This window comes from Xiphophorus maculatus, chromosome 24 (genome assembly GCF_002775205.1).
Source record: "Xiphophorus maculatus strain JP 163 A chromosome 24, X_maculatus-5.0-male, whole genome shotgun sequence".
NCBI lineage: Eukaryota > Metazoa > Chordata > Actinopteri > Cyprinodontiformes > Poeciliidae > Xiphophorus > Xiphophorus maculatus.
In genome coordinates, this window is record NC_036466.1 from 6,507,574 (window position 1) to 6,532,158 (window position 24,585).

At 44.1% G+C, this 24,585-nt stretch overlaps 1 protein-coding gene across 2 annotated transcripts in view; it reads right to left on the reverse strand.

Moving 5' to 3' along the window:
* The window catches only part of nrp2 (neuropilin 2), a 68,177-nt gene that overhangs the window by 36,424 nt on the left and 7,168 nt on the right, over positions 1-24,585 (reverse strand). For both annotated transcript variants that reach the window (XM_023329461.1, XM_005807991.2), the window contains exons 2-4: positions 20,400-20,577; positions 10,860-11,041; positions 1,731-1,961 (exon numbers count right to left, since the gene is read on the reverse strand). In XM_023329461.1, the coding sequence (XP_023185229.1) occupies positions 1,731-1,961; positions 10,860-11,041; positions 20,400-20,577 (591 nt within the window). The remainder of the gene's footprint in view (positions 1-1,730; positions 1,962-10,859; positions 11,042-20,399; positions 20,578-24,585) is intronic.

Consider the following 24,585-nt stretch of genomic DNA (forward strand, 5'->3'; position numbering starts at 1 on the left):
TCCCAACTCTCCCTTTACTTTCCTGTCCATCCCTCCATCTGCCATGTGTGCCTCAGCCAGATCCCAGCAGGGGGAACTGGAATCCCTGCCTTCATGCAAGCTGCACTGGGATCAGCCGCAGATGAGCACCACATACACTCACGCACAAACACAGAGAGATTAAAATAGTCTCAAGGCAGCCCGTCGCAACCCCTCCCGAGCCAGACACTAAATTCTTTCACCCTTCCGTCTCGTCTCCCGCCCCGAGGACTCGGCTCCCTGGAACTGGGTTACACTTTAATTTGCTCCTAATTCTCAACTTTGAATGCTATAAATTGTTTTCAGCTATCAAAACCCTTAAATTGGAATTTTAAATCCACTCGGATCCCTTTTTTAGCGACTGAAAATAATAGAATTAGAGCAAATCCTTTGGTCCCAGCTTTATGTTCTGGAGGGGCGGACAAAGAGGTGAGAAATGAATGAATCGCCACTTCTCGCTCAGCTTCCATGAGCGCCTGACATTTAACCTTACGGCGATCCCGGAAACACGCGCCTCACCACTTAAAAAGAAATTAACTGTTGTTTGTCATAATAATGACCTTCACCGCAAACACACAAAGTCTTAGAAAATATTTGGGTCTAGTTTCTAGTGCAATCATCTTAGTACACTAGAAATAAGACAAAACTAACTTACATGTAACGGTTCAGCAAGATATAGAGGCTTGTTTTAAGTTAATATATTATACTGACAGATTATTTCAGTTATAACAATACATTGTTCCAATGTTATAAGTGAAATGATCTAACAGTGAAGCTAGCACTTCTTTTATCAATATTCAAGAAGTATTAACTTAAAACAAACTCCTATAATTTGCTGAAAAGTTACTTGCAAGTTAGTTTTGTTTTATTTCAAGTGTACAAAGATATTTACACTGGAAACTAGACCAAAATATTTGGCAAGAGTTTGTATTTTTTTGCAGTGACTCAATATTTGGTCATATTTCAATGTTTAAAGTCTTAATCAGGTAAAATGTAAACTTCCAGAGTTTCTAAAGTCATAATTTTGACTTTCAGTTGCATGACAATGATATGTGGTGTCCAAGTTATCGTTTTTTTTTAAAAGTGAGAATTATGACAAAAAGTATCTCATTGATTTGAGAATTTCATAGTAGCAACCAGAAGTCAAAATTATAACTTTGACCATCAAAATCATGATTTTAAAACAAAAGAATTAGTTATTGCTAACTCTAACATTCCGCGTTTCATTTGTTTTTCTTTCCTGCGGTTTTCCGTTTTAACGCCCCTTGATTACATCCTGAAATGTTTTTCCCTGATCTCGTTTTTTTCCTACACTCATCTCGTCCTGTTGATACCCATCGCGGCTGTCACTCTCACTCGTCTGGGGAGGAAGGAAGTGCCAGGTGATAAGGAGGAGGTTTGGGGGGAGGGAGTGATGAAGAGCGTTATTATGGAAAAAGGAAAAGGGCCATGGGAAAGGCCTACTCCTCAGGGGCATCGAGGCACTTTGAGCTCCCTCTGTGAAATAGCGCTTCCTCTATGGGATGTAATGGAATGTAAGGAAAGGCAGCTCACATCAAAGAGAGTGATGGCAGCTCAGGAAATTGAAGGCCGGTATGCAAATTTACACACAGGAACGGCGGGGATTGCATGAGTCAGTGGATACGGAGTGTGAATGTTCAAAGTGTGCGCGCGTCCATTCATCTCTCCCCGCGGGGTTGCGTTCGGCTCACCTTGCGGAAGGCCGTCCCACACCTCCAGCCAGTCGTACTTGCAGTCGCCCTCGCCCACCATGAGGGGGTCGTTCTCCAGGTCGAATGTGAGGAAGGTGAGGGTGATGTCCATGTGGGGCGGGGCCATGATCATGTAGGAGCACTCCAGATTGTGCGGGTATTTGTCCGGGAAGCCCGGGGACTCGATCATGCCGGACGGGCTGGTGAAGTTGCGGAAACAGAATTCCGACCCTAAGCAGATAAAGGGGATATAAGGATATTTTAATAAATAAATTTTAAAAAAAAGGAGGAAGAAAACGGTCACATTAGGTGAGAATACAGGCACAAGCAATCGATCATGGCGTGGTATCTCATCTAACTTGCAGACTAGCGTCTCAGAGAGTCGTTCGTCACTGACAGCCAGCTGGGATATACAGCAGCTGCGGTGGTTTATGATTACAAATAGATGAGAAAATACACAGTGAGAAAATGCTAAAGAGGCAGATGCATTGAGCGATATGAGCAGTGCAGCATCATTTATTGTCACCCTTGGTAAATACGCATTTCAAGCCTTAAAACAATTGGATATTTTATTGTAGAGGCAAAATTGAAATGAATGAAACAAGCACCCTCTAATGACACTCTTAAATGCAGGGCTAAAGAGCCCGTCTGACCCCTGCTCTTCCTCACACACTGAAAACAAATGAACCCTGAACTCTTCCCTCCTTGTAGTCCCTTTAGTCTCCTCCTGGATGCAGCTTTCCCTTTTAAAAAGCGCACGCTCTTACACCACAAAACTGGTGTAATGGTTCTAAGTGGGCCCTCTGCGGCTGCTCCTCATTAGCCATGCAGATTTATGCGCCCGGGGCGGCTCACCTTGAGCGGCAGCAGCTGTGTGACTCAGATCATGTACCCATCAGCCACTGCTCCGCGGCCCACTGGGGAGCCCGAGTCACGGCCGAGCGTTTATGGACCAGCACCTCAATGAGGGTCTGAGAGAGCAGCAAGCTGACAGAGAGCTTTGCACAAATGTCACACACACACACAACCTCGTTCACAAACCGTCATTTTCTGTCTGTTGTCTTTCCTCTAGAGCATTTCTATCTTTACATCTCTGGTTATAAACAATTTGCTCTGGCTTGTTGAATGTCTTTATGTTCTTCTATTTTTATGCCTGCCAGAGGGTCAAATATCCTCATGAGATATTGTTGCTTAGAGACAGGATTTTCATTTGATCCCAGTTAATTGCAAGTCAGAAATCCCTGCACTAGTGGCCTTGCTAAACTAACTAATCGAATGCTTCGGAAAAAACCTTCCTAACCCTTGAACTTTTTCACATTGGACTTGTTACAGCTGTAAACTTCAATGTGATTTATTGGGATTTTATATAATAGACCAACACAGTCACATCTGTATTCACAACCATTTACAATGATGTTTTTATAATAAAATCTAGTACAGCTAGCAGCCTTCAAATGACATGTAGTTGGTAAAAAGAGTCAATCTTTGTGAAGGTAATGTTAGTGAAGGGTTAGGGTTAGGTCTTTGGTCAACAAGACCAAAGAACACAACAGAAATGTGATAAAGTTTAAAGATTAGAAAACAAGAATCATTCAATAAATCAATGGGAAGAGAATGGCACATTAAAGTAAAAATGATATAGAAAAAATAATTAAGGATTTTAAGACATTAAATATAGAGTAATTCATGAAGGAAACCCATTAGATGTTACAAAGGACTAAACATAAAGCCAGAGCTACAGTAGAGTGGTTTAGAGCAAAGATGTATGGATCAGAATGGTTTAGTCAAAGTCCAGACCTAAATCCAATCTGGAATCCACTTGATTTAAGTCTTCATTGAATCTGACTGAACTTAACTTTCACAACAAAAATGGTCCAACTGTATATACCACATAAAATACCAGGAAAATACGTTCAACTTTGAGCTTCTAACATGAAACAATGTGAGATGTAATGTATATTTTTCCATAATAGTGATTAAATAACTAATTATCAAGTTTTCACTCATCTGCTGCTGAATTTACCAACATTTTTCATTCTGCAACCGGTGTTGCAATCAGCCCTGTTCTTGCGATTCTTTCCCATCGCTGACTGTGTTGGGAAGCAGACCGGGAAGGTCAAGATGAAGCGGTATCTGGGGAATGTCAAACGTCGGAAACCAGTTGTGCATCGCGCAGCAGCACCAGCAGCGGCGGCGGCGGCTCTGCGCTGTCTCAGAGAACTGCCAGTCTCCGTTTGATAACCACGTTCAGGATTCATAAAAGCAGCGTTTAAAGAGCGCAGACACGTTAGCCGAGCATTCCAGCGGCAGAGCATTCCTCCGAGGCACCAGTCCTTATTATCAGGCTGCCGTGTAAAAAAGCAGAGGGGTCGGCCGGCTGCTCCGGCCCTCCCCTGCCTGCGCTTGGTTAATGGTGGAGAACTGACCCCAATCAGCTTGGAGACAGGAAGAAAAAAGAAAAAAAAAAACTCAGGAGACACGCAGTGTTTTTCTCCTCTTCTCATAACATCTTTTTCAGCCCATTGTGATGCAAATACCTTACATTTTTCACTTCTCGGCTTATATGTGAGCGTATTGGCATTTTTGCAACGTCTTTGTCTGCAGATCGATGCGGCGTACACCGTGCGCGTTGTGCAGAAGATGTTGACACAAATGCATGAATCTCCTCCCACGTGTTAAGAGCTGCATTCAACCTTTTGTGTCCACTCTCCCACACACACGCACGCACGCACACACTGTGCAGCTTCAAAACAACACTGAATCAACGGGTTTTATACACACACACTCCCAGAGAGAAATATGACAGTAATTTACAACAAGCTACAAGCAGCATCTCCTCTATGTTTAGTGTTGCATAAATCCTGCATGTAACTAATGCACCTATTGTGAGTGAGTAAATGAACTATTAAGGATGCATGAGCAGCTGTTAGCATGTGCTATTAAGTGGTTACTGTAATGTGTGTGAGACTCACTGACACACTGCTTTAGATTCTTACTGGGTCACTGTGCAGCAAAAAACCCTCAATCTGAGCACAGCTTGACTCCACTGCACTCCATCTCCAAACTGTGTCTGCAACCTTCAGACTTGAACTATCCGCCTCCCATACCGGTGTCCAGGTGCTTGCACGTGTTGGGGTGAGTCAGTGTGGTGTAAGTGCACGCTTGAGTACCTCTGCTTGCTTATTAATCAGCAACTTGTTGGCATTGGCTGGATCATGTTTGCAGATTGATGTAGGGTAACAGTTTACAGATATGCTTACTTTTCAGGTAACATTTCTACATTTCTTGAGCTACTACGTTAGGGCTGCAACTTACGATTATTGAAGGAATCAATTAATCATATAAAAATGGCGCATTCTACAGATTTTTCATTTAGCCACTTCAGCCTTTGTTATACAGTATTAGAAATACGTCAAAATATGCAAATAAACAGTTCAATTCCTTCTGTAAGAAAGAAAAATAAACATTTTATTGCCTAAAATGCAACAACAGCATTCCTTTAGTAAATTTGAACCAGATGAAGCTAAAACTGTGGCACCCAATGACATTTAGCTAAAACCTATTTGTAGACCAAGGTATTTTCATCTTAAATGCAAAATGAATAAATTTTTTGTACAATTGTATCTTAACTAATCTCTGAAAATATTGCATTGTTTTCAGTAAACGGCCTTTTTTTGATTCTGTATACTCCCGTTAATCACTAAATTAGTTAGCAATTAAAAATAATCAGTTAATCACAGTTAGTTCAATTAATTGTTTCAGATGTGATCCTCCACCACAGTCCTTTCCCAGTCAACACCCAGCCCCTGACCTTTTGAATAGTTTGGTACACCATTGGCTACACTACTAGTTGGTTACTTTTGTTGCTTTCATGTCTGTGGCTGCAGGTGTGTGTGTGTGTGTGTGTGTGTTTTAGACACAGTAACACACTACCTCAGATTCTTACTGGGTCACCATGAAGGGAAAAATAACCCCCTCAATCTGAGCACAGCTTGACTCCAGTGCGCTCGCCTGAGCTGGCCGCCTTACATGTCGTCGTCTGTGCGTGTATGCATGAGTAGCCCCACTTATTAGTTCGCAGCCAATGAACATGCTAAAAACAAGTTTCCCTGACATGTCTTGACCCATGGCTGAGCCAGACACACACACACACACATGCCTGTCACTCGCAGGCCGCCAGTCGGTGCTTTGCGCCGCACCATGAGCTGCCATTTGGCAGGAGACGTCTCCTGGCAGTGAGCGGGAGGTCATGGTGTGAGTGTGTCAGTGTGGCGGAGAGAGGGGAGACGACGGAGGGCGGGTTGCTGGGTAGAAACCACTCATTTCTTTCACATGAGTGGCCTCGTTCAGCAGCAGCTCCACATGTTGTGTCGGGGTAATCCCCCGTCTCTCCTCCTCTTGTCGTCGTCTCTCATCTTCTCCATCAATTCTTCACCCATATCCGGCTCCCTGTCTCGTCTGAGGAGCTCACCTCTGCCGCCGCACATGAAAACCGCCCCTACCTCCCTGTCTGACAGACATCCACTGCTCAAACACAGGCACGCCTCTCATGCAGCACAACTTGGTTCAAGGTTTCATTGAAGAAATTCTCTCCAGAGCTGCGTGAGGAAGGGATGGGTGCGTGCGGAAATGTGTAACCCAAGAGGCGCTGTGGAAATGTGGTGGTGGGGTTGGAGGCGGTTAGGGTGGAAAATCCACAACAACAACAACAAAACATTGTGAACAAGAAACAGCTACAAAAAAAAAAAGAAAAAAAGAAAAACAACGTTCCTGGCATGCCATGGTTTTGGCACTAATTTAGACCTCGAACAGAGCAGCTTTTTTTAGAGAGAAATTCCTCAAAGAATATTCACACAAAATTAAAAACAATCCTTCTCAGCTTCCGTCTGTTTAAGACAAAACCCCTTCTCTCACTTTCTGATCAGGTCTCTTGTTTCATCTTGCGTCAAGCTTTTCCCCATTACCGTTTAATCACCTTTGCCAGTTAATTGCTTGAGTGTAATTTCAGCGCCAGGGTGACTTGGGTATTACAGGAATAAACAACATCGCAATCAGGAATACGGTAACAGCCAGGACTGATGCAAAGGGGATGGCATCCAATCAACCAGATAGCATCAAAAATACACATGGAGTCAGTGTTTTGGCTGGAGCTCCAGCAGGTGGGGGGTCCTGCCTTAGGCTCTGCTCCCACTCCCACTGCGACCCCACAGACGCCACTGTCGGCAGCGGTCAGGGAGGAGACCCAACGCCCTTAGGTGCTCTCTGACCGTCTTAACTCCGGATTGGCTGTGGTGTGATGCTCCCCATCGTGCTAGTGGCGGGCTTTGGGGGGGACCAGGGAAAATGGGGGATTGCTCTGCTAGTCTTCCCTCTGTAGCCGTGGTAACAGCATCAGTGGCACGTGACCGTGTGTATGTTAAAATGTCTGAGAGGCGCATGGGTTGTGATGAATAAAGGGTTAAGCACGCATGAGTAGGACTAAAGTAGGCCACAACAATAAGGGGGAGGAGGGAAGGTTTTCACTGTACCCTTTTACTGGACAGAAGCTTTAAAGGGATAGCTCAGCATTTTTACAGTGAGCAGTTAATATCAACTTTTATCAAGTAGATAAAGTGACTGAAAAATGCAACTTTATGGATCACTCTTGTGTTGGACCATTTTGTAATGTCAGAGTAACTAATGTAATGTAAAGCAGCTGTTATATTTCTTATTTTTTCCACTACTTTTTCACAGTTAACTCTTTTTTCCCTTTTAAAATGACTCCAGTAAAAGGCTACTTGATCTACAGTGAACTCCTGCCTATTCATTGTTCAGTATTCGCGGAATCACCTACTTGCATAGTTTTCAGTGGAACGTAACTTCTAATTATTCACAGAAAATTTGCCTACTTGCAGGTTTTTTCAAAAGTATTACAAAGAAAATGCGGCTTGGGAAGATGGCTTCCCTAGGCACAATGCTAGCTGACATTGTTTTCCTTGGTGCTGATTGGCAGTACCATCAAAAACAGAAATAAGGAAGACAGTTAATGTTAGCTTCTGTGGCACACAGAATTTCAATTGTGCGCATTAATTGATATTAATCTATATTTTCGGTTATACCATGCGATAGGCAATATAATAAGCATTTTTAGAGGGGGGTCTTAGGTATCCTCGGATTATAGCTCAAGGGATTGGGTTTTAAGATGGCAGAAATCTGCTTTGGTCTTGGCTCCTAAACAAGCAGTTGCATTCAGCCTCTCGAACCTGCTAATCTGAATTCAAAGCAGATAAAGATGCAGAAGAGTTACCTGCAGCAGGTATGATATTAGCTGCTTGTAACCTGTAATTAGATCCTCGCTTGAAAAGCCATGAACTATTCCTTTGAAGTGTGCATGTCCAAGGAAAGGAAGTTGTTTTGGGGAAAAACACTCACTGTCTCCCCTCAAGAGGCACAGTGCTGGGGGTAGAAAGTCATAGGTTGACTACTGATCTTCCTCAGTGGAAGTAATTTGTGTTACTGTACCCAATAACACACACACACACACACACACACCCCACGCCAACACAAGCTCATCCCTCGTCCGACTGAAAAATCCCTGGAGTAGCTATAGTCACTGCTTATGAAACAGGATTCAATGAAGTAAATGGAAACAAGCCGCTGCATCATTAGCTCATAGTACAGAAAGCACAAACACACATATCCACACACACGCAATCCAAACCAGACACACACTGTCTGACTCTGAGACAGAGTGGTGTCTGTTCAAGATGGGGGAGGAAGCTGAACACAAACACACATCTCCCAGCTGTGTGCTCTGATATCCATCTCTGGACGCACCCTTTAAAAACACATACAGACCCATAAACACATCCCTCATACTGTACACACAGGTTGCCCTTTAAACGCATTGGAATTATGGGTTTATGAAATGCAATATTTTTGGAAAACTACTCTTAGAATCCTAATTAATTTTTCTTTTTGTCACACTTAAATGTTTCTCATTGTCAATCAAATTTTAATATCACACACACATAACCCAAATGAATACAAAATGCTGCTTTCAAATTAGTAACTTCCTTAGCTGAGGACAAAAAGTTGTCCAAACTAGCTCGACCACATGTGAAAATGTTATTTCCCACTAACACTAGTTCTGCCACCCTTGGCGGCAACGGCTGCTTTCAAGTGTTTGAATCATGTTCTTCCAGCTTGATTGCTTCCAGCTTGATTGCTTCCAGACGTGGAGACTCAAGAAGTCACAAACGAAACCTGTCTGACAAGATGAAGTAGGCTTAACAATCTTAAAAAGCAACACATCATGTCCCAAGGTAAAGAAATTCAAAAACAGATGAGAAACCAAATCACTCGAGGGAACCAGTTGAACAAAACTGGAGAAAACAGTGAAGATCCTTTCCAGGAGTCGCTGGTTGACCAACATTATTCCAAGAGAGCATCAATGATTTGATAAGCAGGTCACAAAAGAAGACAGAACAGCACAGAAAGCTCTGCTGGTAACATCTGCATCAACGGTATGATTCAACAATAAGAAAGAAGGTTGGCCAACATGGGAAACTTCAAAGGCCAAAACCACTGCTGAGCAAAAATATCAGAATTTTTCTAAACAATGAAATTCCCAATGCAGGAGGAAAGGAGAAGAAAACACCATCAGTTATGTTACTTAAGTTCAGCCACAATTGGTGACACAATAAGCTGACACAACAAATCAAACTCTGAATGGCTCTCAAAACCACAATGAAAAGGTTTGGAGTGGCCTAGTCAAAGCCCAGACTTAAATCTGTTTGAGGTTCTGTGGGATGACCTCAAACAGACTTTGAAAATCAAATAGTATGGCTGAAGTAAAACAATTCTGTTACTTTTTCTTGCACACAGCCAGGTTGGTTAGGATAGCTTTTTTTCTTGTAGTAAATGTGATTGAATTTTATTTCAGTTCCTCCAGCTGGAACTGGAGGAACTGAAGGATCCTGGTTTTACCCGACAGAAGCTGCGAGGTGTTCAGTAGAAACCTACAAACCAGACCTGCCACAGACAGACAAACAGGCATGATGAGCGAGAGGGTGCAGGCAGCGGCGCTGTCGTAATTAACACTTGGCCTCAATCACGCATCCTGAATACGTTTTCACTTTCTGACGTCCTCCCTTCCTCTTCGGTCTGGCGAGCAATTCCCCAACCGTCCCTCGTCTTGGTTGTTTTTCCTGTCTCTCATGTGCAGCTATCACGCCACCTCCACATATACAGGCAGAATCTCACACAATGAACTGAGCAGAACCACCCACACACACACCTACATGTGCTCGCACACTGACACAATCTCTTATAGCCCCAGAATTTCTACCAGGATCTTATTAAAGCTATAGCAACCGCATCCCCCATCCTCTATCCATGTCTGTGTGCGTGAGACAGATGCAATCTGAGCTAAAGCATCATTGGGGTTCAAGGCGGTGGCCCTGGTAACGGAGCTGAACGACAAATCTGGGTCACAGTCGTTTGACACAAACAAGAGAGATTTTTCTCAAAGGTGGGAGGCGATAACTTGTGATAAGAGGAATGCTTAGTCGATTTTTCCCCCACCCAGCTCTTCCTCTTTCCATTTTTTTGTGCTTAAATCAAGACACGTTGGAAGCAAAACGATTCAGGAGCTAGCTGAAATGCTGCAAAAAGTGCTGGTGCGCTCACTTGAACATAAATCTTGCAGCTCCGAAGGCCATTTAACCTCTTCTGCCACTGCGACTACTATAGCAAACACACCCAAACGGCCAAAACAAATCTACTCCAACCTTGCGTGCACTTTGCCCACTTTGAGAGAATCCCATTTCAGCTCAAATTCATCCCCATCAATCTCCTCGCTTCAGCTTCTTACCTATAAACCTTTAACCTTCAGTCTAACTCTGAAGTAACCCCAGAGCTCTCTCCATCATCTCACCACAGCCTTCCACATCCAGACTTCCTCATCTTCCCAGAAGAAGCGGACTTTGCGCCAATTAAAGAGCATTACACGCAGCTCCTTACATTCTCCATGTCTTAAAGGTAGTTTGCTTTCTTCTCTTTGTCTGATTACATCTGTTTGCTTCTACTAATAAAAGTAGGGGAGAGTGAATCCAGGTTTTTGGGTCCCACAAATCATCGTTTCCTCACCTGTTTTAAAGATCTCGTAGCGTAGAGAGAACCCCGCGCCCTGATGAGCGTAATCTGAGACGAATCTGATCTGGATTGAGGGTCCAGACGAGATGATGGGCGGCGGGGCGATGTTGCTGCAGTGTCGACCCAAAACGTCAGCGGTTTCTGAGGTCCCATCGCGGATCTCTATGAAGTCATACCTGAGCAAAACAAAACAAAACAAAACGAAGAGGGGAGAAACGGTTTCTATTAGCGTTTTCTCGCAATCATTTGTCTAATAAGTAAGCGCTGCATTCAGTTTATAACAGGAATGTCAACAAAAAAGTGATGGGGTAGTTAGGAATTTGAGTTAATGAAATCCAGAGAGGTGTTGACCTGAGATCAGTTTTATGATAGCATCCCTGAATTTAGAAATACAACCAATCATGGGGAGAAATAAACTGTGTTGTCTCCCCACAGATGGATTCAATAAGTGTAGCTCTTCTGACCCAGTTTTTGCTTGGGACGGCACGCTCAGATCTCTTTGATGACAGCTCGGGGCGAACAATCCCCAAATCCCTGAATATTGGATCACAGGAAAGAAAACGGAGGGAGGGCTGTATTTCAAACAGGACATATTTTAGTGAGTGTCTGTCAACTCGGAGGCAGAGGATGCGGGCAAACAGACAGCTGGGTAGATTCATTAATAAGAGGGGTAAAAATAGATGGTTGAAGCTCATGAAAAAATCAAGAGGTGAGCACCACAGAGCATCGGCACCAAACTCGGTTCTGATTAGCTTCCGCATGCTTGTTTTCTCAGTTCTTCGTTGAGCTCTGACCGACCAACTGACCCCGAACGATGAAAGCAAATTCTTATCTGTCAGCTCGTGCGTGTGTGTGTGGGGGGGTTTAAGTGTGTATGAAAGAGAGGGAGACAAAGAGAGACAGTGCGCACCTGGCTAATCCTGAATTAGCTCATAGCTCTGTGTACCATTCCGTATGTCAGCATCACTGATTGAAACAACATGCAGATTTGGTTCATGTTGGACTTTTTCATCCTTTTTTGGGCTTTTCTACTTTTGAGAGCACGCTGTGTTTGGTTGAGCGCGCTTCAACTCTGCCAGGCATAGCTCCAAAAAAAGAAAGGTTTTAATGGACCACAAATGTTTTTGCTAATGTCTTCGACTCGGAGGTCATAACTCACGTTGGGGTGTTTGGCACAACATGTTCTGGTTGCAAGTTGGAAGGGGGGGACTCCGGGATTTGGTAACTACTTTCATAAATGTATGCATTCAAACAGAAAAGGAACATAATCACACAGAGATATTGTACAGTAGTTTGTGTGGAACTGATTTAATGAGATGAAATATTCCTGTAACTTTCCTGACATTTAATATGTGCAGCAGGAATTTTGGATACTTTACGGTGTCTCGGAATGGCTGGACTGAAATTTTTTGTCAAGAAGGTGCAGAAACATCCCAGTTTGGAGTGTGAACTTTTAAATGTTGCACTCTTAGGTACAAAGGATGTAATATTGAGGTGGATGAAAAAAAGCTGTGAAAATTAGGATGCATCAAAAAACTAAAGGTTTGGCGCACAAGTGCAAACTTTCCTGAGCCTTGTTGCTGATTGGCTCATTAATAAGTTGCAACAGAAAGATTTTCTGTAAATATAGGTTGTAATGTTGGTCTTTTTTGTTTTCACACTCTGAAAATGGTGGAAATTTTCACCTTTTATTCATTCATCTTCATAAATAAGTGTTGCCTTTACTGGACCATTTTGGGACCATGAAATGCTTCAGAGTGCCAGCTTTTAGCATCCTAATATGGGGTTTGGTCAGCATTGGAACGGGGAGGAATGTTTTTAATTTTTGTTTGGTGGCAGCCTGGTGCTTAAGTGCTATTTAATGCAAGGCTCAGTATAATTTATCTGAATAATTATGCTCTTTTCACAGACTATTAGACTCACTTTTATACCTCTTATTTTCTCTAAACAACTTGTTTGATTTTCCACCAAATGAGCATGTTGATGAGTTTCTAGCGGCAAGACTGATTCATTTTCTTTCCATTTGTGTCTCTGTAGTATCACCTCCCTTTCCTGGTACGAGTCTCTCCTCAGTCCTCATGTTGTATTTTCCTGTGTTGCTAACTGCATCGCTGCAGGAGCCTTGCAGCTAACTGGGAGCGCCCTCCGAATGTGCAGACGTGCAAACACACTTGTCTGAATTAGTTCATGTGACAAAGCTGTCAAGGAACAACAGGGTCGCCGTTATCTTGCTAATTAGCGTGATGAGCCGTTTGGTGCTGACAAAGCATTACAGGCATTTCTGGGCTCAAGCACATATTTAAAACCAGTATCTTTGCTAATGTTCTTGCTGCTGCTTTAAAGGGAAAAGCATTCAGGGTATGCTGAGACATGGCAATCAGCTCAAGCCTGTGGCTGCTTGTGGCATCTGAACACTAAGATGGCTTTTGTAGTTCCAGCTTGAAATAAAACCCGGATTAAGAAGAGTCACTAATCTCCTTTTTCTTTTTTTTTTAGCTATCTCGCTCTTGCAGTGTATCGACTCCAGTGCTGAGCATTCAAACTAAGACTGCTGATCGAGGGATAATCCCAGCACATTAATCTGGGTCACAGTGGCAAATGCAAAGGTGAAGACCGGAACACTAAATGGCTGAAATGAGCCGGAAATGTTGCAACTGTTGTCAGTGCTGCGGAAGAAAATATGGAGAGGGCAGAAGTATAATACAAGAAAAGAGTTCTGGAAACATTGGAGAAGAGTTCACAATGACAAGGTTTGATTTCGACAATAGGAGCTACAAGATGCACATAGGCTAGAATCTGGAAATCTCCACCTCTGGAGGCTAATTAAGGAATTTGTTTGTCCTTGCATTGTGATAAACAAACCAGTTTTAATCATGACCAGATGTGTTTAAGTCCTCATGTCACAGGCAGTTTGAGGATTTGAAGTTTTAGGCCTGAGTAGCACTCAGCTCCTTTAGCTTGTGACTAAAGAAGCTGTTGTCCAATACTCTTATACATGCCCTGCTTGTAATCCTGCATTACAGAGGCGATCGTAGAGGCTTTAGTGCCAGGCTCCCACAGTGAGTCTGTGAGAGCCACTGCTATCCCTAATGCTTAAGGCTGTAACCGACACATGCTTAGGGAAAACAACATTCAGGAGCATGCCAACAAGCACACACCACTCATGCAAACAAGCGCACAACGTGGAGATATGGGTAAACACGGGCGTGCACGCATACACTGAGTGGCGTATCTCCAACTCCGGGGATAAAAGGCCCGTGAAAGAGCTGAGAGCCTAATTAGGTTCTAATTGATTTTGGAGTGGGTCTTTATCCTTCTTTCTGTCTCTCTCTCTCTCCTGTCGTGGATTAGCGTCAGCGAGTGAGTGTTCCTCAGATGTGATTATTGACCTGTTCGCTCAGCCTCTCCCCAGGCTCTGATGAATACATGTATGAGGGCCCGACGCGCGAGAGCCCCGCCGTCTGCCTCTCACACACGCGCACTTGAACACATTCCAGGACGTTGCACACAAATCGCCGGCGCACAAGTGTGCTCGCAGACCCGCGAAAGGTGCGCATGATACAGCATCTGCACATTCGAGGAGACAGGTCCAGATTCCATTAGGGCTTGTTTTGAAGCAAACTCCGCCCCGTTCTGTCTGACACCACCATCCATTCCCCTCGTATGTCTGGCGGTCTGTCTGGGGTCTTCCCGACTGGCTCCTCATTGAGGGAGCCATAATAAGGCAACTGCTTCACCCTCCATGGTTTCCCCTTTGGGGACTAGTTGGAACAGAGGGAGAGGGGTTAAGGAAACTAAAACTCCTCAGGGGCCGGTAATTCTGCACCGGTCCAGACATGTCTTCTCTTCTTCTGCTCTCATATATCACAGCGCCCCTGCGTCAAAGCAACTAATTGCCTTTCACACCTTTGCTGTTTGCTGGCGACCAGGGACATTTCCTCCAGCCGACAGTACCTCATTGCAGCCAAACAGAAGTCTAGTATCGATAGACCATATGTGTGCACATTATTATGTCTCCGTCCCAGCCTTTGGGACCATATGAGCTCTTCTGGGTCACTCAGAGTCCTATAAACACCTGCTGGCACACTCCTTGTTGGTTGTCTTTTAGATTGTGTTAAATCAGCAACCAAAATCTTGTTTGCCAAACTCTCTTGAAAGTATTTTTTAGTTACAGCATGAGACTGACCAAAATTTGGCTTGCGGCAGAACCCTGAATGTCTGATTTATTTTGTTTTTGCAGATAATGCAGCAACAGCTGTTCCGGAATATCTGCAAACCAAACTTGGCTGGATTTAGACACTCGGGGGGCATTCAGCTGAGATGATTTCCCCCTCTCTGCTGTATCTTGTTTTATTTTCTCCTGATTTTCTACTCTTGGAGCAAAGAAACCCACTAAATCCCTAACTCCCAGACTCTCTGGGAGTTAGGCGTCAGGCGTCTGACTCTCCCAGAGTCAGAATCCTGTCGCTTTCTTGTCTTGACGACGCACAGAAGCAGAAAGGAAGTAGGAGTGGAGGGCACACACACTCCAACGTCCCATCTCTCTCCCATCCTCAAAGGGGACTCTAATAAACCATAAGTGCCTCTGAAATATTAACTAGATGCTGTGAGCGGAATCCCAGCAGATCTGCAGGGTCTGCCATCTTCAATCTAGGCCCCAAAACAAACCGTACGTCTCTTCCTCCTGTCCTCATGCTTCACTGCCTTTCCTCAGCTGTCCATCACTGGCTCATACTTACAGATGACGGGGGCTAAACCGCTGACCGCAAACCATCTAAGGTCAGCAGAGGATTAATCTCAACTTCTGCAGCTGTGATCCCTTAGAGTTTCGTCAACCTGTATGTGTGATTAGGCTTTTTTCAGAAAGTTTTCAAATTCCTACACATATTCTGGGAGGCTTAGAAGGAAATTTGCAGTTGCAATTGCTCATTGACCCTCAAGGTTGGGGGTCAGTTATTGCCTGAAGCACAGGAGTTCAAGTATGTTGGTGCTCATGAATGATGGGAGGATGGGGCTGGAGATGAACAGAAAGATTAGGGTCTTGTGTGTAGTTATGCCCATGCTTTTTCGGTCTGTCAAGGTAAAGAAAGGTGAGAGCCAGTAGATAGCAAAGGTTCTGATTTAGCTTCCTCCATGGAGTGGCTGGGACAAGCCTTGCAGGTAAGGTGAGGAGCTTTGTCATCTGTGTGGGGCTCAGATGACGGCTCCTTTTAAAGATTCTGTTGTAGTTTGACAACATGCAGGATGGACTACCTTTCACTTCTGACCTGAGAAGGTTTTAAGATCCTCTAGAATGAGTGTCTGGAGAGCTTTGCTAAGCAGTTTCCCTTTTGAACCTGCTACCCTGAGGATCTTGGGTAAGCGGAAGATGATGGATGTATGGATGGAACTATACATTCCCTGTGAACCATAGCTCGGTGTTCCAGGGTCAACATGACTAATTGATCTCAGTAGATATATCATCATTCTGTGTTTGAAACTACTGTGACTTCTGGAGGTTGATGATTATGATTTCGTCCTAAACATCGGCCAAGCGCCAAATATCGACCAATCTAGTGCTGAACAATTCCCTTCATCCGTGACCTTTGGGAACTCATCCATCTCTCCTTTCACCCTGAACCATACTCTACCTTCTCTTCCTCACTACCTTTCCTTCTGGCTATTGCTGATCATCTATAGATTTCCCATTACAAGCGGAATACGGGGATCGATCCCCCTCTGCGCCCCTTGGGTACCAGTAAGAGAGCGATACAACACATAGAAACACACACACACACACACACACACACACACACACACACACACACACACACACACACACACCTGCAAATGGAGTTACCTGTCATGAGGAGGCAGTGTGTGGATTTACAGCTATATGTACATGACTGTGTGCGCATGTGACGTTACGAAGCTATATCATAAAACCTTCTCCCCAGAGGCGGAGTTCAATAACACATAACCAAATAAAAGAAAGAAAAGAAAACCCTCAAAGGTGGAAGAAATGATCTCCTTGACTGCAACTGTGCCGTTCACTGTTTAATTTGAGCATGTGAAATTAAAAGAGATCCTCCCTGGGCTAGAGAAGAGACAGAACGGGGGAAGAAAAAGAGGAAGCCAGACAGACTGAAAGAGGAGGATGAACCAAAATAGATATGAAGCAGGAGAGAAACAGGAAAACAAGAAGGAATCGTCTCCACCTCGAGCTCTTTCTCTGCTTCCTCAGCAGCTCCTGCTATATCACTAGGTAGCATCCTGGGGCTCAGTGATGGCAGATTGCATTAGAGATATGGGCCTGATATTTCATCTAGCCTTTATTACATTTAGTTCACATCAATCGGCTGGCAGCCTGGAGGTAAGAGCTATTTGGCACATGGCCGGACTCCCCCTGAAATGAAATCCTGAATTAAAGTGCCACCTCAGACACGGAGCGCCTACACGAGGCTGCCGATTTGATTGCTGCAGTAGAGCCGCGGTCTTTGGCTGTGTCCGAGTGCTGAATGGGGAGGGCGAGGCGGGGGGAGCGAGAAATCACCAGCTGGCCGGGTATACTAGCCAGAGTTCAGAACACATGCATGGGCTGAGCAAGCAGTTTTTCCCAGCTTTTTATGAGAGCCTAAAGTGCCCAGGGAGGGGCTATGATGGCTGATGAGCACTTTCACACTGATGGGCTGCATCTTTAAGCGGGTGTGTGTTTTTTTAAGCATCCAAGACATAAAAAGCCTCAGAAGGGTATTTACAATTCTTGAATTTTGAGATTTTATCACTTGACAACTGTTTCATCTATCATGCTTACATTATATGTGACTAAACAACCATAAGTATTCCATAACAGTGAATTGGAGGAAAATATTAAGAATGAAGTGTAGGTATATGAGTTGTTATTCCCTTTTATTCTGATAATACTTACCCTTCACACCTAAGCAGTAAATAAAGTCTACCTAGAGAGCAACCAAGAAACCAACTGTAACTTTGGAGGAGCTGCACAAATCCACAGCTCAGGTGGGGGAATCTATAAGCTATAAGTCCACAGATCTGCTCTTTTTGGAGAAGAGGTAGAAAGAAACCCATTTCTGAAATAAATACTATTTTAAAAAACATAGGGGACACGTTTTTTACCAAAATTGAACCTTTTGGCTTCTATGCAACTCGGTAAGTGTGGCGGCAAACTTACATGCTTAGTAGACATATACTCAAGACAACATCATGCTGTTAAATACAGGCTAATCCTGATAGAAAACCAATTAGAAGCTGTGAAAGACTTGCAACTGTGGTGAAAGTTTACTGCCTTTCAGCAGGTCATCAACATAAGACTAATAATACAATTCAGATGCTCTCCATCTAATCTGACAGAATTATTATGCGAAGAAAATTGAGCAAAAACAGCTGGAGAAGTAATCTAGAAGACCGGCAGCCATAACTCCACCAAAAGATGGTTCAAAAAAGCATCGACTCAAGATTTTTTAGAATTAAAATGCACGCTGCATTTTTCAGATTCATATTTGTAAACACATATCGTGTTTTCCTCCAAGTCTGCAGTAGATTGACATCATCAGTGCTCCTCTCCTCAGGTAGCACATTTCTCTCCGCTGCCGTCTCCCTAATCCCCGCTGCTATGCAGATTTTCAGCACCGGCCGAGAGACTGAACCCCGCCACCTCTGCACCGCGCCTCCGGCTGTCCTTGTGGAGAACCGTGAAAACATGCAAAAAAAGTCTGCTCTCTGCTCTCGCCTGCTCACACCGTCATGCCTAATCGCACAGGCGGAAAAGAGGGAAAGGAACCTGCAAAGGGGCTACAAGACTCTGATCAAGCCTTGCAGAAAGCATTACAACAGGATGAAGAGAACAGAAATATCTAGTGCCTCGGAGGGGGGAAAGCATCTTCTTTTGATGAGCAGAACATTAGTGTTAGAGGTCACGCATGCATAAATGTTGCTGCGATTTCCTGTTTTTTTGTAACTGGGGCTATTTTATGGCACTGGATGGATGGAAGCAGGAAAACGGGAAGCAGAGCTGCTAATGCTTAGTAAGTCGTCCTCAGTGCAAACACACAGGAAGAGTCTGAGTGGGAGTGTGTGTTAGAGGGCAGGCAGAGGCCTCCGACCCTCCAGGCGAGTGTTAAAAACGGGGGAAAAAACTATCCCAATAAAACTGCCTGTGAAGAGGAAGAGGGGGGGGAATCAGCCTCCTCTCCGCCTTGCACGCCTTCGGGCTGTGAGAAACTCCTTATCAACAGCCGAGCTGGAAGTCAGCTGACTTTGCGCCGTTCGGGCCGCGACGCTGGGTGTTAACATATCGGCAAAAGAGATAATTACTCACCATTTCTGCCTCACGATGGAGAGCGACAGAAACGTCGGGGGGGGAACAGCACAAAGCGCAGGGATCAAAATAACATTTCCAGCTCGGTGTGGCAATGTGACACAGCCGAATGAAAAGAGCTGACAATCATCACGAAAGCCCCCTTTCACCCACCAAGCTACTGATGCGCTTGTGGATGTAGCATTTTTCTCCTGGCTATCTCTGAGAACAATGCAACAGCCACCATCTGGGATTATTAGATCCTGAATTTAAGGAGAGAGCGAGACAGACAGAGAGAGAGGGGAAACAAGTAGTCGGGAAGCCTGTGTTCATTGTGCATAATGAACTCGCACATAAACTGCTGGGTGTGATGGGAAATATTCCCCGTCTCCTGGTTGTTTAAAACTGGACTCAAACAAAGGAGACAGTGATTTCCTTTGAGGTCAAAGACAATAGAAGCTCACATGCTTCTGATTATTCACGTCTCTGATATAAGAGCTGACCAGTTTTATCTAGATAAACAGCTGGATTTCATTTACTCCCTCCTCCCCCCCTTTTGCCTGTTTATTCTTCTCTGCCCACACCATCTACCGTGACTCGGCTCTTTGATCCTGTTTTGGTTTCCTTCACTCCAACTGCCCTACATGCCCAAATTCAGCTCCACAGATTTCAAAAGCGTCCTGGTATTTGACTATCAGATGGAGAAGTTTGTGTATGTGTGTTGGGGGGGCGGGTGTTTATAGTCTTGATAATGTCTCCAAAGTTTCCCCATTTTTTCCATGGATTAAATATATTGAAACAGCTCTTGACAGGCATGCAACCTATCTTCAGCTCTAGCTGTTTGAAAAACTCTCTTTATTTTTCTTCAAAAATAAGTTTTGGCTTCTGCAGAAGCTCTGAATTAACCTATGATAGGAAAAAAAAGCTGTATGCTTTTTATATGCTACTATTTCTTTAATTTCTTCGATACAAATGAATTTTTCCAACTCCTGGACAAATACAAATATTTGTCTAAAAGTTTTTATCTTCTTCTCACCTGTTGTCTCTATTCCACACAAAAATAGGTACATAAAAAATGGCTGTGTTTCAAATAAATTAATTTAAAGTAGTACATAGTTTGTGTAGGTAACTGTCTCTGCACAAAAGGGTTAAAAGATTTAACTAGTTTCCATCATTCAGGCAGAGAAATGCCACTTCAGGTAAGTAGACACAGCTCCTCCTCTTCCTCCTGGTCTTACTTGCAGTCGAGCCTCTCGATCTCAAAGTGAGGGTTGAAGTTGAGGACGATGCGCTGCGAGGTCTCCGGCGCCTGGATGACCCAGTGGCAGTTCTGATGAGGCGGGTACTCCAGAGGATAACCGGGTGAGGTGATGTAACCGGGCTTGCTGGCGTCCAAGATGCCTCCACAAGCTGAATCTGTGGTGAAGACGGAGCACAGAAAGAGGCTGGTTATTCACCGTTCAAACACTCATTTTGAAGCATTTCCAATATTTCCACGACCGCCATAAAAGCGCAGTTCTCTCTTCTCGGTGCGATGATGCGATGAGCAACAGATGAGCACTAAAACAAAGAAAGCAATTTAGGCCTTCAGATTGGTGGAAATTGAAAAAAACTTCTCCATTGTGGATTCTCAATGCACTACTAAAACAATACAAGTTGATGCATTTATTGGAACACACACACCCAAGCGAGGACACACACACAGTCTTTTATCCCCTCCTTCCACACCCAGCCTCTTATCTCCATCCTTCTCCTTGGGGAGCGTTCCTCCAAGTGTAATTGTTGCTCCGGCAAGCCAATCTGCAAACATTAGGACACATTCCCCGATCCTATCGCGCTCTCTCAGGAACAATAGCCTGCCAATAGCATCGCTTGGAAGGCTGAGGCAGGAAGTGACACGCAGACGGCCTGTCTAGCGGGGTTCTGAGGGGGTCACCCCGACTCTGTATTAAGAAGCTAACGCTGCAACAAAGAATCCATTCTCTGCTCGCACCCTGACGGCCACAGCGGCTTTGGCGCTTTGCGTTATCTCGCGCAAACACGCCAAACACATAAACTCACAGGCACAGACAAAGGGAACATGGATAGCAGTATTCTGCACATACAAAAGGACGAGTCGCGGGCGCGCACACACAGCTCTGGGTATGGCCGTTCCTTTATTACGTTTTATTAAAGCAGGAGACATGTTCTCCATGACAACAGCAGGAGCTGGTTTATTGTAGCTAACGCTGTTACGGCTGCATGCATGTGGGTTTGCTCATGCTCTGGTGGGAACTGTAAATCTAATGAACTTTATATTGAGCTCAAACACCTCCACATTATTATACAGCTGTTGTTCAGTGGCAGACAAGGAAAACATCAAACAGATGAAGGAGATCTGGCAACAAAAAGCCTTAATGTTCTAACTTGGGGTTCAGGACCACGGCCATGCCTCCACTAGTCAACAGGAAAACCTACTGATGGCTTGTTTGTTTATGTAGTACACACAGTTTTGTTTTCTTCAATCATCCCTACCTTATTCTTACTGCCCCACCCAGACTCTTTTAACATTTCATTATTGTACATACCACTCTTCACCCTCCTCAGTGGTCTTTATAGCCTTTTTTCATCCCATTCATCCTCCTTGTGCCTTTTTACAAAACATTTTCATCCCACTTATCTCCCTCGTCCCTCTCCCATATGATCTTTCATGAGATTTTCCTGATGAATCTCAATCTTTCTCCTCTCTTTGAAGAGAAGCCACAGTTGTGGTCCTTGCTGTTGAACTGATTGTTAAACACTGTAGTTGTATTAAAAATGCAGCCGCCTACAACTAGATTTAACCACTCAGCCTCTGAATCCAATCGGCTCTTGACATAAAAGGGCCGATTTATTTATTTTGCCAGTTTTCTTTCAGATTTCTGCGAACACTTCAATAGAGAATGAAAGAAAAGGAGAAAAAAATACAAGCACCAAAGGCTTGACGTGTAATAGACCCTTCAAGTGTTGGCATTTTCACCGCCTATTGTGCTTAAAAGGCACACTTAAGATTCTCTGACATTTGACAGAGCCGCGATGGCTTTCTTACTTTGCTACCAGAGAGGAGCGACGCCCACGCTTTGCGCATCAGCCCCTCGCAGCTGCCGGTGATTTCATGCAAGTGCGTGACTCCGGCTACAAATGCACGCTGAATTGCATTCATTAGCACACACCCAGCTGCTGCTGCATGTTCAAATGCACACCCACGAAGGATGACACCTTTGAGGGCCTGTCAATCACAAGGACCAGCAGAGATGGGGATCGGGGGGAATCAGCAGGCAAAAACTGTTCAAAAATATAGCAGGGATGGCAAAGAATGGCTGAGATGGACAGGAAGCCTCACATGCACACACACAGACATAGCTTTATCTGGTGTGACTGTGCAGACAGACAGTCATTGTTGAGAAGCCCATGGAGGGAACGGTGTGAAGGAGGCTATCGGCGCTCAGAGCCTCAGCAGATTAAGCCCTTTGGGGAGAAATCCTGCAGCCTCAACACTTTTTTCCTCTGAGCTGCCCATTGAGCGGCCTCCAAGGAAGGTGGCGAGAGAGTTGGAGAGTGGAGAGAAAGGGATTACAGTGGAGAGAAAAACTGGTGGAGGAAGAGAGCGGGGATGAAAGGGAGGAAGAGGGAGACGAGTGAGGAGGGATGGATAAAAGACGGATTGAGGCGGAAAAAATGGAGACGGGGATTGATCGGGAAGGAGGGAGGAGGAGGGTGGATTTATGATGGGTGGGTGTGGGAAAAAAAAGAGTATGGGAGAGGACAGGTGAGTGACAGATGTGTGGAGGAAAAGGTGATGAGGAAGTAGAAATTCAGAAGGAAAGGTGGATGCAGAGAACCTGACGAGACTCATTAAGACATGCCTGCTCTGCGGCGGCTGCCTGTGGACACTGACCCCTCTGTGAAACCTCTGTCCGTCAGCTCACACACACAGATACACACATTCATAAACATATGCACTATATTGACAAAAGGTGCTCCAATATTTTGAATAAAATCCAACACAAAGACTGCTTCTGGAAGTATTTGTTCAAGAATGGGTCGCTCCAACGTGGCACCATGATGGGATGCCACCTGTAAAATAAGTCCATTTATGAAATTTTGCCACAAGGGATTATTCCACAGTCAGATGTTTTCAAAATAGAAGGAACTGAGATTGACAACAACTCTGCCATGCTGTCAGAAGCTAAGTGACATGATGTGTCAAAAGCTGCATCCCTCCAAACGTCATAAGACCTTCAGAGTAGCTCAAGAACACTGAAGAGGGCTTCATGGATTGGATTTACATCACCAAGTAACTGCATTCAAGTGCAATTCAGAGTGTTGGAATCATTGGTGTAAATCATGGCCACAGTGACTCTGGTTTAGTAGACATGTTTGAGTGATGGATCAGAACAAATTTCCCTGAATTGGAAGTTTGGGAGACCCGTACTTGCCTGACTACATTGTCAAGTGTCATTTTCGGTGGAAGTGGGATTATGATGCGGGGCATTTTTCAGGAGTTGAACTCGTCACTTCTTAGTTCTCAGAGAAAGGAACTCTGAATTATTGCTAGGAGATTAATTGAATTTATTGGTTTGTTGAATTTTTTGTTTAAGATTTAATTTGGATTGTTTTTTTTCTTACCAATGCACTCCTTTGGTGTCCATAGTTCAGAGTAATGTCAACCTGAACTGCCATCTTGTTGTAGCGTGTCTTATAACTTCGACTTACTTAGACTTTGAATTCAGGTCAACCCCCAGAAGAGATGATTGAAATAGAAGCCAGTTTCTGAAAATATTTTCTTGTCAAGGAAAAAAAAAAAACAGAGATAAAAATCAGAAATTGAATGTAGTGTTTAAGAAACTGAAGATTTCATTTTTAAGCCATACTGCTACACATTCTACTCTGAATCCTTGAGCATATTAAGACTTTTGGACATATTTTTGCTTCATTCAAAAATTATTCCCCAAGCAAAGTCCTTAAAGAAGCTTTCTTGTCCAACATCAGTGTCTGACCTCATGAATACATTTCAGGTAGAATGATCAGAAGCTCTCATAAAGACACTCCTCAATCTTTTGGAAAGCCTTCCCAGAAGAGTTGAAGCTGTTACAGCTGCACAGGGTGTGTCGACCTAATTATAAACCCCATTAAGAAGAGGATAAAACTCAAGTTGATATGTATGTGAAAGCAGATGAGCGAATGCTTTTGGCAATATAATGCATATGTGCGTGTAGTCACTGCCATACATCAATAGATGAGCGCATGCTCTTTTAATTTCTTGGTCATCTTTCACACTTAGTAAGCAGAAAGAGGCTCTCTTGTAGTATGGTTGCGTGTGTTTTGAGTGTTTCCGTCAGTGTGACTTGTAGGGAAGCACTCAGGAGCTGCCAGAGAGCCTCATGAATTACACCCGTCTCGTCT